The sequence below is a fragment of the Xiphophorus hellerii genome, chromosome 6 (genome assembly GCF_003331165.1).
Source record: "Xiphophorus hellerii strain 12219 chromosome 6, Xiphophorus_hellerii-4.1, whole genome shotgun sequence".
Classification (NCBI taxonomy): Eukaryota; Metazoa; Chordata; class Actinopteri; order Cyprinodontiformes; family Poeciliidae; genus Xiphophorus; species Xiphophorus hellerii.
In genome coordinates this window covers 23,893,496-23,906,085 of record NC_045677.1, presented here as the reverse complement: position 1 = coordinate 23,906,085, position 12,590 = coordinate 23,893,496, and the positions used below count along the sequence as shown (strand labels likewise).

General features: G+C 37.2%; 1 protein-coding gene and 1 long non-coding RNA gene across 2 annotated transcripts in view; one reads left to right on the top strand and one right to left on the bottom strand.

Annotated features, from left to right (window-relative positions):
* ak5 (adenylate kinase 5) overlaps positions 1–12,590 on the top strand; it is a 103,083-nt gene that overhangs the window by 87,695 nt on the left and 2,798 nt on the right. The window contains exons 11-13 of the mRNA XM_032564968.1: positions 685–848; positions 10,444–10,560; positions 10,815–10,997. Coding sequence (XP_032420859.1) covers positions 685–848; positions 10,444–10,560; positions 10,815–10,997 — 464 coding nt within the window. The remainder of the gene's footprint in view (positions 1–684; positions 849–10,443; positions 10,561–10,814; positions 10,998–12,590) is intronic.
* LOC116721335 (uncharacterized) lies at positions 7,158–10,437 on the bottom strand. The gene is made up of 2 exons (XR_004339581.1): positions 9,948–10,437; positions 7,158–9,916 (listed from the first exon to the last, which is right to left on the bottom strand). It is a non-coding gene; the product is annotated as an uncharacterized LOC116721335 (long non-coding RNA).

The window sequence follows — 12,590 nt, the reverse complement described above, 5'->3', positions numbered from 1 at the left end:
GTTGGTATTTTACATATCAAAATTTAAATAATTTATATAAATAATTACAAAATGAGGCAGAAGAAATTTTTCCAAATCAGTTTCTTTCAATAAAAAAACCCTTACGAAACTTTAATAAAAACTGCGTGTGTGTGTCTGGTGAATTTTTGATTAAAACATGTTTGATTTTCATTCACTGGGTATAGAATCCAGACATTTTACTCAACTAAGAGTAGCGATACTTCATAATAAAATTACTCAAGTAAAAGTAACTACAGCACAGAAAAAATACTTCGTAAAGTACATTTTTGCCAAAAGATTAACCGAGTAAATGTAACTCTGGGTTTAAACAACATGTGATCATTGCAAATATACAAGTTGGTTAGACTTTTTACTTAATTACAGCAAAATAAATAGATAATTTTGCCATTTTAGACAGGTATGTTTTGTTAGACATACTGATAATTATTTGTTTTCCCCCATTATGTTGCTTCTGTATTGTTATTCCCTCTGTGTTTTCACTCCTAAAATAAAACGTAAGTGCCCAAACACAAACCGAGCTCACTCACTCACCATCCTCATCCTCTTACTGCCTCCTCCACGCTCTTCTCTCACCTTCCAATTTCCTCCACTACATCCTGTCTGCGCTGCGGGTCGTTCCCCGCGGCTGCTGAGGGTATTGACTGATCTCCGTCTGTGTCTCAGGCGGGCCGGGTTCGGGGAAGGCTCTGCAGTGCGAACGGCTGGAGGAGCGGTTCGGCCTGCGCCGCGTCACCCTGGGCGAACTGTTGTGTAGCGAGATGCAGTGTCACAGCGAAAGGGGGCGCCACCTACAGGACGTTCTGGAGAGAGGAGAGAAACTGCCAGAGGTCAGTCTTTGACTTTGCACTGAGATTTAATGTGACAGACTAACATAAGTAATAATATAGAAGGAAACAAAAAATATTTTTAAAGAATCTGAAAAGTGTGGTGTGCATTTATATTTAACCTCCCCAGAGTTTTTTTTTCTAAACCAATGAAGGCATGCAAAAGCCATGACGGCGTATTAACACTAATATAAATAGAAAAATTTTAAAAATTTAATTTCAACCAAAACCTTTTCCAGAAAAAACAAGTAAATTTCTCATCTCCAAAAGTCAAAATTGCAAGAAAACGCAAATTTTGAAATCTCTTGAATTTTCTAGAAAAACGTAACATATAACCTGATGACCAATAACCTGAACAACAGATCAAAAACAATAAACATCTTTGTTTTTGACTAAAAATGTTGCTTATTTTGTCGATATATGGCTTTTGATTAAAATGTAATTAATTTTATCCTGCAATTAACTCAATTAAACATTTTAATTGATAGCAGGGAGATTAGGCTAACATTAAGCTAATTTTTGTTGTTCATCTTTAGGTTTTTGTCTGGATTAAAACACCTGCAACTGCAACCATTAGTAATGTAGCGACCATTTATACCTTTAAAAAAAAACAGACTTTTTTAAATAAAAAAAGAAAAAATCAAAACCGAAAGGCACAGGAAGCTGCATTACATTCTTTTACTCGAGCTGGATTCTACACACTGTGCAAAACAAAAGCCAATTCAGCTAACAGAACTTTTTTATAGAAAAAAAAACTTGAAAAATGTTGTGATTTCATAGAAATGTCATCTGAGGATTAGATCACCAAAAGGCACATCTGGAGCAGATATGAGAGCAAACGATTCGCCGACTAAACAGAAGAATCAAAGCTTAAACATGTTGCACTAAAACAGACCGATGAATGGAGAACGGAGTCAACAAACCAAGACACGAAAGATTATTAAGGCATAAAGCTGTGAGATAAAAGATTGTTGATTCAGTATTAAAAGATTTCTCTCCTTGCTGATAACATGTTTTCCTGCCAAAGATTAATTTTGGAAATGAAGGAGGGAGGTCTGAGGGGGGAACATTACACGCTCAAGACGGCTTAAAGTGGTTTACACAGAGATAGATCGGCTATGCAGCGTACAGTCGGAGCTGGTTGTGTGTTTACTGGAGATACACGCTGTGAAACCACATGCGATATGATGAGATTAAAATCCAATCCAAAAAAAACTGTTTTTGTTCCTAGAATCCAATCAGGCAACCAATAAAGGTGATTTCATTACTGGGGTGGTAACGGTGTGAACTCCGCTCTTCCTAAAAGGAATAAAAAAAAGAATCTGGACAAACTTCCAAAAAACTGCAGAACAGCTGAAACACTGAGTTCCTATAAATCTAGACTAAAAACCCACCTGTTTAGAGTTGACATATTTTTATTCAAGTAAAAGTAAAAAGTAGCCGTCCAAGAATAAAAAGAATTTGGTGAAAAGTCTACTCAGGTACCGAATAACTGGTCAAATTATCAATGGTTTAATATTTAAAAATTACAACATCAGTTGGACCAAAATATAAAGTTAAGTGGAAATTTTGGTATTTTAAGGACCAACATGACAATAATTCATGTAAATAACAAAAAACAAAGCGTTTCCAAATCACTTTCTTTCCATAAAAAACTTATGAAACTTCAACAAAAGTTTTCACACACAGGTGTGTCTGGTGAATTTTTGGTTAAAACATGTTTGTTCTTCATTCACAAGAGAATCCAGAAATTTTACTCAAGAGTAGCAATACTTTATAATAAAATTACTCAAGTAAAAGTAAAGTGTAGTAAAAATACTCATAAAAGTACCTTTTTCAAAAAAAAAAAAGTTACTTGGGTAATTACTACCCCACTCTGTCTAAGGCTTTGGATTTTTGTGTTTTTAATAAATTGTAAAGCACTTTAAACTGCCTTGCTGCAGTTCAAAGTGGCCAAGCGTTACATAACATTGATCCCACGAACTGAAACCATCTGTGAGGTTCTGCAGCTTCAGTTCTCTGAGTTTAGAAGCAGCCATTTCTTCCTTCACTATTCCTGTCTTCCAGGTAACCTACTACGGTGCGCAGTGTTATTGTGCACTAAATCTTACATCCAAACTGATAAACATTGTGCACATATGTAGATTTTTATCAGTTTGACAAATAGCGCAGCCCTAAAAGGAGTAATATTTCTCATTGCTACAGGTTTCTCTGGTATTTCAAGGCTCCTAAATGAGTCCAGTTTCCAAAAGTTTATAAACCACTTGGTTCCATTTACTAATATGTGGTGAGGCTCGATTTAAATATTTAATTAATTCTCAAATTGTAAACCATATGAACAAAATAAGCACCATTTTTGATTAAAAAGCAGTTTTGCTGCTAAATTATTGAATAAACATGCATATGATCTCAACAATAAGAATATTTATTGCTTTTAATCTGTTCTTTAGGTTATTCAACCATCATATTTGCTTTAAGTGTTATTATACCCATCGACCTTTCAAGTGTTTTATGTAGAAATGTGGGCGTTGGCAGCGTCTGTTTGCTGCTACATGCTTAGCATTGAGATGCTAATTTAGGTTTGACTAGCTTCACTAATAAGCTAACTCCTTTTAGCACAACTTGTACACAACAGTAATCTTTTTCAGCGTCTCATCCGATCGGTTCTTAAAAGCAAAAAATTTACCCGAGTAGGTCAAGAGAAGCGGCTTTGTCCATCGTTGTTGTATGTGGATGCAGCTTGTGCGTCAGAGTTGGGGGCGTACCGGAAATACAATACAAACGGTTCCGGCTCGCTTTTAAAAGTGATTAATTGCATAATAAATTTACACATTTAGATCTATGTAATTATATAAATCAAAATGAACATGTTAAAGTCGCAGTGTACGAAGGCGTTTTAGAGACACTGCAGATAGAAAAAATAAGTAAATTTCTACCAAAACTGTTGAAAAAAGTTTCTGAGATTAATCTCAGAATTTGAAGGGGGGTTTTTTTTGGGGGGGGTGGGGCGCGCAACTACAACACTTCTAATACACCATCGTACCATTCCCTAGTAATGATATCTTAAATCTCAAATGGAGATTAGATTTTGCCCTGTCATGGGACGGTCATAGCACATCTTAAAAAGCCTCTGACTGAAGACACATTTGTTGAATCGCTGCATTCTTCTTTGCAAGATCATCTCCAAAGGTTCCAAAATCACCAGAAGAGAGCTAAACTTCTTTAGTGGCTTCCTCTTTTTTTGAGCCACTTTATTTGATGCTGGTACTCCAATAGAAACAGAACTCTCCATCAACACCAAAGGACCTAAACCACGTTAAGGACAACTTGCCTTGTGACAATTTGCTGTTATGATGGAAAACATCGACTTGGTTCGATTAGGATAAAGGAAGAAATTTCATAAAATCAGAAATATTTTGAGCCATTAAAAATCCCAGAAGGTTTAAAATGTTTTCCCCAGGGGGTTGATTGGATGTTGATTAACAGGCATTGACTCAGTTTATGGTCACGCTGGACTGTGGGTTGGAAAAACTTAAAGAGGACAATAATTAGGACCTGCTCATGAACCAGTTTGATTTTATGTTTCACTGCCAACCTGAATAGAGGTGCATCCGGATTTAAGCTACAACAACAGTTCAGATTTAGTTTGTTTTTTTTAAAAAAAGAACAAAAACAAGCTGTTTTCTTCATCCAGGCCTCCAGAGTGTCCTTTCATCCTCCAAGTGTAGAAAACTATTGATTCCTCCACTTGTGATGTTCCCTGCCTCCATCTGATGGATTTGTTTTGTATTTGCGGTCGACGGATGACAATTTCTCTCCCAGGGAGAGCTGCTTTGGTCCAATCACAGCAACAGCTTTCAAATCCAAACTGCCTCCCCTGGCATTACTCCAGTCCCTATTCTGGTCCACCTCTCCGTCTCCACATCTAACGAAGTCCTGAGTTTCTGATTTTGTGTCTCCATCTTTTCATGCACAGTTGAAGCCAATGAGGGGAAGCACTACAACCTGGTATGAGGTGCATTTACTGCTCCAGGATTTACTAATAATAATACACCTCACACTAGCTGCATTTCCATTAAACAGAATTGCACAAATTGAAATTCAGAAAATAAATTCTCGCCAATTTCAGAAAAAAAACTCAAGTTTTCAGATAAAAAGTTTCTGTTCTAGTAAGAGGTGGTTTTTCAGCTGTATCAAAATGGGTATATTTTGCAAAACTGCAATGGAAACACTTTTTTCAAGTCACATGACTAACGATCGGATGTTACTACTGGTGAAAACAACAGAGAAAACAGGAAGTGGTAGGAGGATGATGGTGTGTTTTTGTTTTTATTCACATACTGTGCAGATGGCTCCACCACCAGAGCTCTCACGGCTCATAAAAAGGTGTGTGTCATTCTAACGTTGCTGGCTACGATTTCCCCAAAATGTCGCATATTTTAAGTATAACGGGATTTTCTCTCCAATGCCTAAAGAAGACTAAAGAAGAGATCGTGGCTGAATTATGAATAAGTACGCCATGGTTTTTAATTACTTAATGTGTGAGCAAGCTTATTCACGTACAATTTTAGTTTAATTTCTTATTTAGTGAAATAAGAAATGCAATCACAAAATTGGAATATTGACAGTGTTGAAATGGAACACATAGCAGCTAATGTTTTCTTGTAAATGCGGCAAATGGATATAAAATTGAGGTTTGCCTTTTGCTCATCTTCTGCACAGCCACTAATCATTCTATCCAGTCGTCGTCCATCATTAGCTGCGTTTCTATTACACGTGTAAAATGCTGTCACTATTCAGCTAAGAACAAATTTCGCAATTGCTGCGTTTCCATTAAATAATAACCGCAACGAAAACTCTAATATGAATAAGCTTGTTCACAAGAGAAGTAATTAAAAATCATTCCGTGGGCGTGCTGTGGTGGCGTAGGGGGTAGCGCGACCCATGTTTGGAGGGCTTGAGTCCTCGTCACGGGTTCGATTCCCGGACCCGGCGACATTTGCTGCATGTCTTCCACCCTTTCCTGTCAGCCTACTTTCATATAAGGGACACTAGAGCCCACAAAAGACCCCCTGAAGGGGAGAAAAAAAAAAATTCCTCTACTTCTCATCTTCTTCTTCCGGTTGTTGATCTTGTGATGCAAAAAAAAAAAAAAGTATTTCCATTACAGTTTTGTGAAATAAACCAATTTCCGGCCACCTCATCCTAGCACCTAAGTGAAAAAAAACTTTTTAATTGAAAAACCTTTTTAATTGAAAAAAACTTTTTAATTGGCGTGTTTGCATTAAGCTTCTTTATTTTCAAAATGTCAAATTGCGCAATTATATGGCATATATATATATATATAATTATATGGCATCCACAAAACAAGACATGTCCAAACTGGTGGAACAGGAGAGGATCATCATGGCTGATCTTCCCTCCTTCCAGGACTTGTACTGGTTCAGGAGATGATGAACTTTACTAATGCTATTCTTTTTTATTGAGATGCAGCTGAAAATAAAATAAAAAAGGGTTAAAGATTAGGCAAAATGTTCTGAAGTCCCTCCACACTGACCATTCTTCATAGAAGTACTAAATCAGCAATTTTCAAAAATAATGGTCACTTTATGATAAATATAAAAAATATAATAAGCAAGCAATAAAATATAACTGCATGTGCAGTAAAATAACTCTTTATGTCTTCATTTCATAATTTCTCTGGAAGTTTTAGGAACAATCAGGCTTGAGAACATAAACAAGCGCAGAACCGAGTTACAGGCTGCATAAAAACTCCCACACACAGATTTGCTTCGACTTTTATCGACTAGCAGGAAAATCCCGAACGTTTCGAGCTCAGCTCACGCTTAAGCCTCTTACTGCACATTAGGGCTGCGTCCTGTGTTTTCCAACATGAGAACTGCACTATGCTTTTTTTAATATATACACACAGAGAGAGAATAGAGGAAGACTGAGATTTAAGAGGAGGATTAATAACCCCACAGTGGGATTACCAAAGTGCTCCTCTCAAGGTTTTAAAGCAGAATCATTTGCAGAAAGCTCTCTCTGCAGAAGTTAAAGGGTTTTTTTTTATGTCACAGCGAGATAAACTGCAGTCATGTGAAAACTAACAGCACCAGGAGAGTTGATTTGTTGACATGCTGCTACTGATTTGATGCATTTTTGATCATAGACCTGGACACAAATGCTTATGCTGCAATATATTTTCTGCTGCTGGCGAGGTGAAATTGTAACATAAATCACAACTATCTGATCCCGTCCTCTTCCAATCTGAGCAGTTTTTCTCCTGGAGGTCAGATTCAGCTGAAAAGCTTTTACACACCAAACTTTTATTCAGGGATGACAGTTCTGACTTTTTGAAAGAAAAACATCAAGCAAGCATTAAGTAAAGTACAAATTGCAGAGCTTTTAGTGCACACAGCTTCCCTCAACACTACCATCTATAAAGGTTAAAAAAAAACAAAATCTAAATCCACCTTCTAGCCTTGCTTTTGGACTGAAAGGAACCAAACTAAAACCTTAAAATTGCATCAACTTTCTGTTGATTACAAGATATATTAAGCTACATTCCTTAATAAATATCATTCAGAATGTACTTTATTTTTACCAGCATAAATAGTAACAAAAGAGCAACAGGAATCATAATAATGGTTTGTGCATTAAAGGTAATTTATTATGCTTCCTTGAACAAGTTAGCAAATGTCTATGGGCGAAACAAAACATGCTTATTACATTTTTAGCACAAAATAATTCTTAGATAATGAGGTTTTAGTCTTCTGAGGTTTGCCTATTTTCAGATCACTTCAGAATGAGCCCCACTCATCGTTTACACTCGCACCTGAAAATACCAGCAAACAGATGCCCAATTATACAACTATACATCTTTGAAAAGCAGAAGTGGAGCCTCCTGCACAACCAACAAGAATGCAGCAAGTGGTTTCTGGATAGTAAGTCAGCAACAAAAACACTTGTTTTTTCCAGCAGTCAATGTACAAAGCATACAGAGGTAAAACCAGCCAATCAAACGTGCTGGAACTCAGCGTGGGTTGCTAGGTAACGATGCAGTGTGGCTCAACAATAGAGGTTTTGAATAGGCTCATTTTCCAAACACCAAAAACATTAACTTATTTACAAAAATCATCCATGTGGGATTTTTAAACACCTGGGATGTTTGTAGAAGCAGTTGACTCAAATGGAAATATAAAACATACAAAATATGAATTTTGCATGATAGGTCCACTTTAAAGGAGAGAAGGTGGAAAGAGTCCCAAAATTCAACTCTTACTAATAAATTGACCTGGAACTGAAACACTTTATGAGTCATTTAAAAGCCCAGGAGAGATTGTTCTTCCTGAGGAACATTAAACGTTCCTCAGGAAGCTACTGATCAGCTTCCACAGCACTGAAAGTATCCCAACTTACGCTGCTTTCCAGTTGTACTCAGAACTGGGAAATTCAGATTTTGTTGGGGAAAAAAGAAAACTGGAACGCCCTACAAAGTCGGATTTCCCACTGGGAAACTGGGAGCAACCCCGACTGTCCACAGCTACGACTTGTAAGGCCGACTTTGCATTTCAAAATGGCCGCTCCTTGTATCAACCTTTGGTGGAAATGTGTGTTTTACAAGAAACTTAAGTAAGAATGCATCTAATATTAATGTTACTTGTAGCGCCTGGAATTTTAAATTGAAAATTAAAAGTTGTTTTTGCTTAAAGAAAGTAAAGCTTAAAATTATGTTTGTAAGAGGTAATGCGAACAGTGTCTATTGAAATTCTGACTTCTTAACTAAAATGCTGTTACCTTGGGTCTAATGTCAAACCCAGCTCCAAGTTCTCATTTCCCAGGTAACTTAAACGCATCATAAATCCCAGATGCAAACAAGATAAATGAGCTTCATCCGTCAGGTGGTTGAGCTCAATGTCAGGCAGTGGCATATAGAAATTATCACATTGGACTACGAAAATCACCAAGTTGAAAGTAACATCATTTTCCTCACAGTTAATTGTGAATTATTATCTTCCCACCTGCTTGCCAATAAATTAAACATGCAATATTTAATGTAGCATCGCAGAAAAGAACTAAATTACTGTAGGTCTCAAAAAGCGTCTCAGACATTTGCCTTAAAGAAAAGTTGTGCAGTTTCCAAACTTTTTATTTAGGTCACATTGTTAGACCAAAATGCACACAAGAACTGAAAATTGTCATAAAGTATATCATTTAATGGGGGGAAGAAAAAAATATTTACAGGAAAAGAAACTAATGGAGCCAGTAGAGAACAATGAAACCAGGGAGCAATACATGCGCTATAGACTGGAGAAGATGAGCTAATCAGAAGCAAGTAAAAACAGCTGGGGGGAGAACAGGCGGAAGGAAATCAGGAGATGGAAAACATCTGAGAAGGAAGCAGACTGAAAGGGAAGGTGAAAGATAAGCAGAGCAGAGAAAATGGAGGAAGGAAAACCATGGAGCTAAACCTGGCACACAAACAATTAGCAGAAAAGATAACACTAACAAAGAAACCTAATGAGGAAAAACAAGAAATTATTTAAAAAAAGAACACAAATGAAACCTAAAACTCAAACATCAATGGATCACGGCAATATAAATTTTATTGTCTAAAAAAAGTTCTTAATGTATTTCTAACAACTAAAACAACGTGCAACACAGATGTTTCCCTGTTGCCACACACTTGACTTAATGAATGTGTGATTGACAGCCTTCTATTATTATTATTTTATTAAAAATGTAAGATAATATTCAGTAATTATGTTAAAATACATTTCTTTTAAAAAATCTAACTATGGGAATAAACATATGGATGTGAATCCCTGGCAGTTTTCTAATAATAATTTGTTTTTTTTAGTCATACATCAAGATTTAAAGGAGATCTATTATGCAAAATTCACATTTTGCACATTTTTATACTTCCATTTGTGCCTCTACTGCTTCTAAAAACAGACACATAGAACCATTATTTGGCAATAGTTCATGTTTTTTTGGTGTCTGGAAAATGAACCATTTCAAAAAACCTGCCGATTCTGAGTCACATTCAACAGGCACTGCACAGTTACCTAGCAACCCAAACAGAGTTCTGCCCGTTACCTAGCAACTCAAGCTGAGCCCAGGCCCGTTACCTAGCAACCCAAACAGAGTTCTGCCCATTACCTAGCAACTCAAGCTGAGCCCAGGCCCGTTACCTAGCAGCCCATGCAGAATTCCAGCATGTTTGGTCAACTGGATTTCCCGCTGTATGCGCTGCACAAGGGCTGCTAGAAAAGACAAGTGTTCTGTTGTTCACTTACCATCCAGAAACCACATTCTTGTTGGTTGTGCATGAGGCCCTACTTCTGCTTTTCAAAGATGTAAGGTTGTATAATAATTTATCTGTTTGCAGCCATTTTCAAGTGCAAGTGTAAACGTTGAGTTGGTGGATGTTAAAGTGACAAAAGGCCCTAAAGCAGCTCATTCTAAACGAAGCTCATAATCAGAACTGACCAGACAAAAAAATCTCATGATCTAAGAATGATTTTGTGCAAAAAAAGCATAGTAGGTCACCTTCAATTCATAACATGATGAATTATTTGTGTTGAATCTCTAGGAGACGCTGCTGGAGCTGCTGTGTGACGCCGTGGCGTCTGCGGTCCGACAGGGAAAGGGTCTGGTGGTGAGCGGCTTCCCCAGAGACCTGAAGCAGGCAGAGGAGTACGAAGCCAAGGCAAGGCAGCGCACTGACACTGACCCCACATCTGGTCAGAAACATGAATAAAAGATGGAAAAGTCAGAAAAGTTCATCCAAAGAGGAGGGAAGCGAATGAGTCAGTCATGCAGCACAGACAGTCAGAGCCATAAATAGGTGTTAAAGGTGATATTTGCAAGAAGAGATGAGGCAAACAGAAAGAAATGAGATGTTCAGAGTCGGGATTTGTCACATACGGATCCACTGAGACGTTTTCTCCTCTGTGGGATCAGATGGGGGAACCGAGTGCCGTGGTTCTGCTGAGCTGTTCTCCAGAGACGATGACCAGCAGGGTCCAGAGCCGCAGCAGATCCTCCTTGTCCTCAGAGAACGCCCTGCAGAGGAGAGCCGAGAGCTTCTGCAGCGATGCCCAGGCCGTCATCGCTCACTATGAACGCAAAATGCTGCTGCACACCGTAAGACAGGGCGAGGGTTCAATTCCCTACCGATCCACTGTAAATCCACTCAACTCTAAACTCAAAAACAGCAAATCTGTCTAGTTTCAGGTGCAAATATCTTAGCACACCTGAATTAAGAAAAAAAACAACTTCCAAGTAACTTTTCAGCTTGTTTTAAGTCAATAATTCTTGAATATATGTTAAAACTGCTAGTTACATGAGTTAAATAATCTTCCAGTGGAACCAGAAGTTTTTCATCAATTTTAATGAATTATTTACATAAAACAAGTTATATTTAGCTGAAAAGTTAGCTGGAAGTTAACTTTAGAAACTTCTAGAAACTAAACACAAAATATTTGGTAAGATTTTGTGTTTTTGCAGTGAACACCACTTTGCATTTTATATTTTTCCCCTCCTTTGAACCTTTGAATTATATTTTTAAGGATTTTACTTACATAAAGAAAAAAATAAACAACGCAGAAATATTTTATGTAATTTGAATAATTTGATGCGTCTGTGGTCGAACACACCTAATTATGTGTTTGACCTAATTATTTGATGTGTATGGTGGGAATCTTTAAATGAGACTTTATTCTGAAAATAGAGCCTAGTATAATTGAGAATCCATATTTTAGGATTTAACAGAAGCCTTTTGTTTTGAAAGTAATTGGAACAATTTTACTACAGAACTGGCCATAAATGCAAAGGACTTAAGGTAGTGAGTTCATGGATTATAGTTTGTGAAAGTAGAGCATTTCCTTGGTTAATAAATGATTGAATTTTTATTAATTTTGAATATTTATTAATTGCAAACATTAGGGAAATCTGAATTTTTGTGTTGTCGGAGCTGTCGCCACTCGCTGGTTAATAGTAAAAACAACAGTTGACTCTTTTCACCTAAAGTTATTTATTTCACCTTTAATTATCTGCTAATAGCACCTTTCCTTATCTCAGTGCAACTTCCACCTAACTTCAAACTTTAAACCCCAACTTTTTTAATTTAAAGAGTAAAGAGAAATAATTACAACAGCACAGGTGTCCAATCTTCTTCTCCAGTCTATAAACTGTAAGCAGCTTTCTATCATCTACACACCACAGCCGGATAATTGGGAATATTATTGCTGCTTTAAAAGGTCAGCTGTGACCTTAAAGGCAACATCTGACTCACTGTGGGCTTCACACACCTCACTGATGTTCCCACTAACACGGGGGCAAGTCAAAAACCACAGACCTTCTATTTGGAGATGACCCGCTTCTTTAAAAATAAGCTGTCTGAACGTTTGAAATGCCACATCAGCTGTATGCATGGGTGAGTCGGTGTGTGTGAGTGTGTGAGTGTGTGTGTGGGGGGGGTGAGAGAGTGCTTAAATGCCAAGACAGGTACTGAGGCAAGCCCAGACCTGGCTAAACGGGTTTTTCATTTAACATAAATACACAAATAAAGATTTATGTAACCTTTCAAATAAAACATTAATTACTAATAGAAAGTAAACAATAATTGTGTAAATGGTAGCTACATTTCCATTGATCGTTGAGCTGTCCTCTTCCTGAGATTTAAGTTTTCACCGGCGAGGCAGCAAGATAATGACGTTCCAATAACCAGACTTCTCT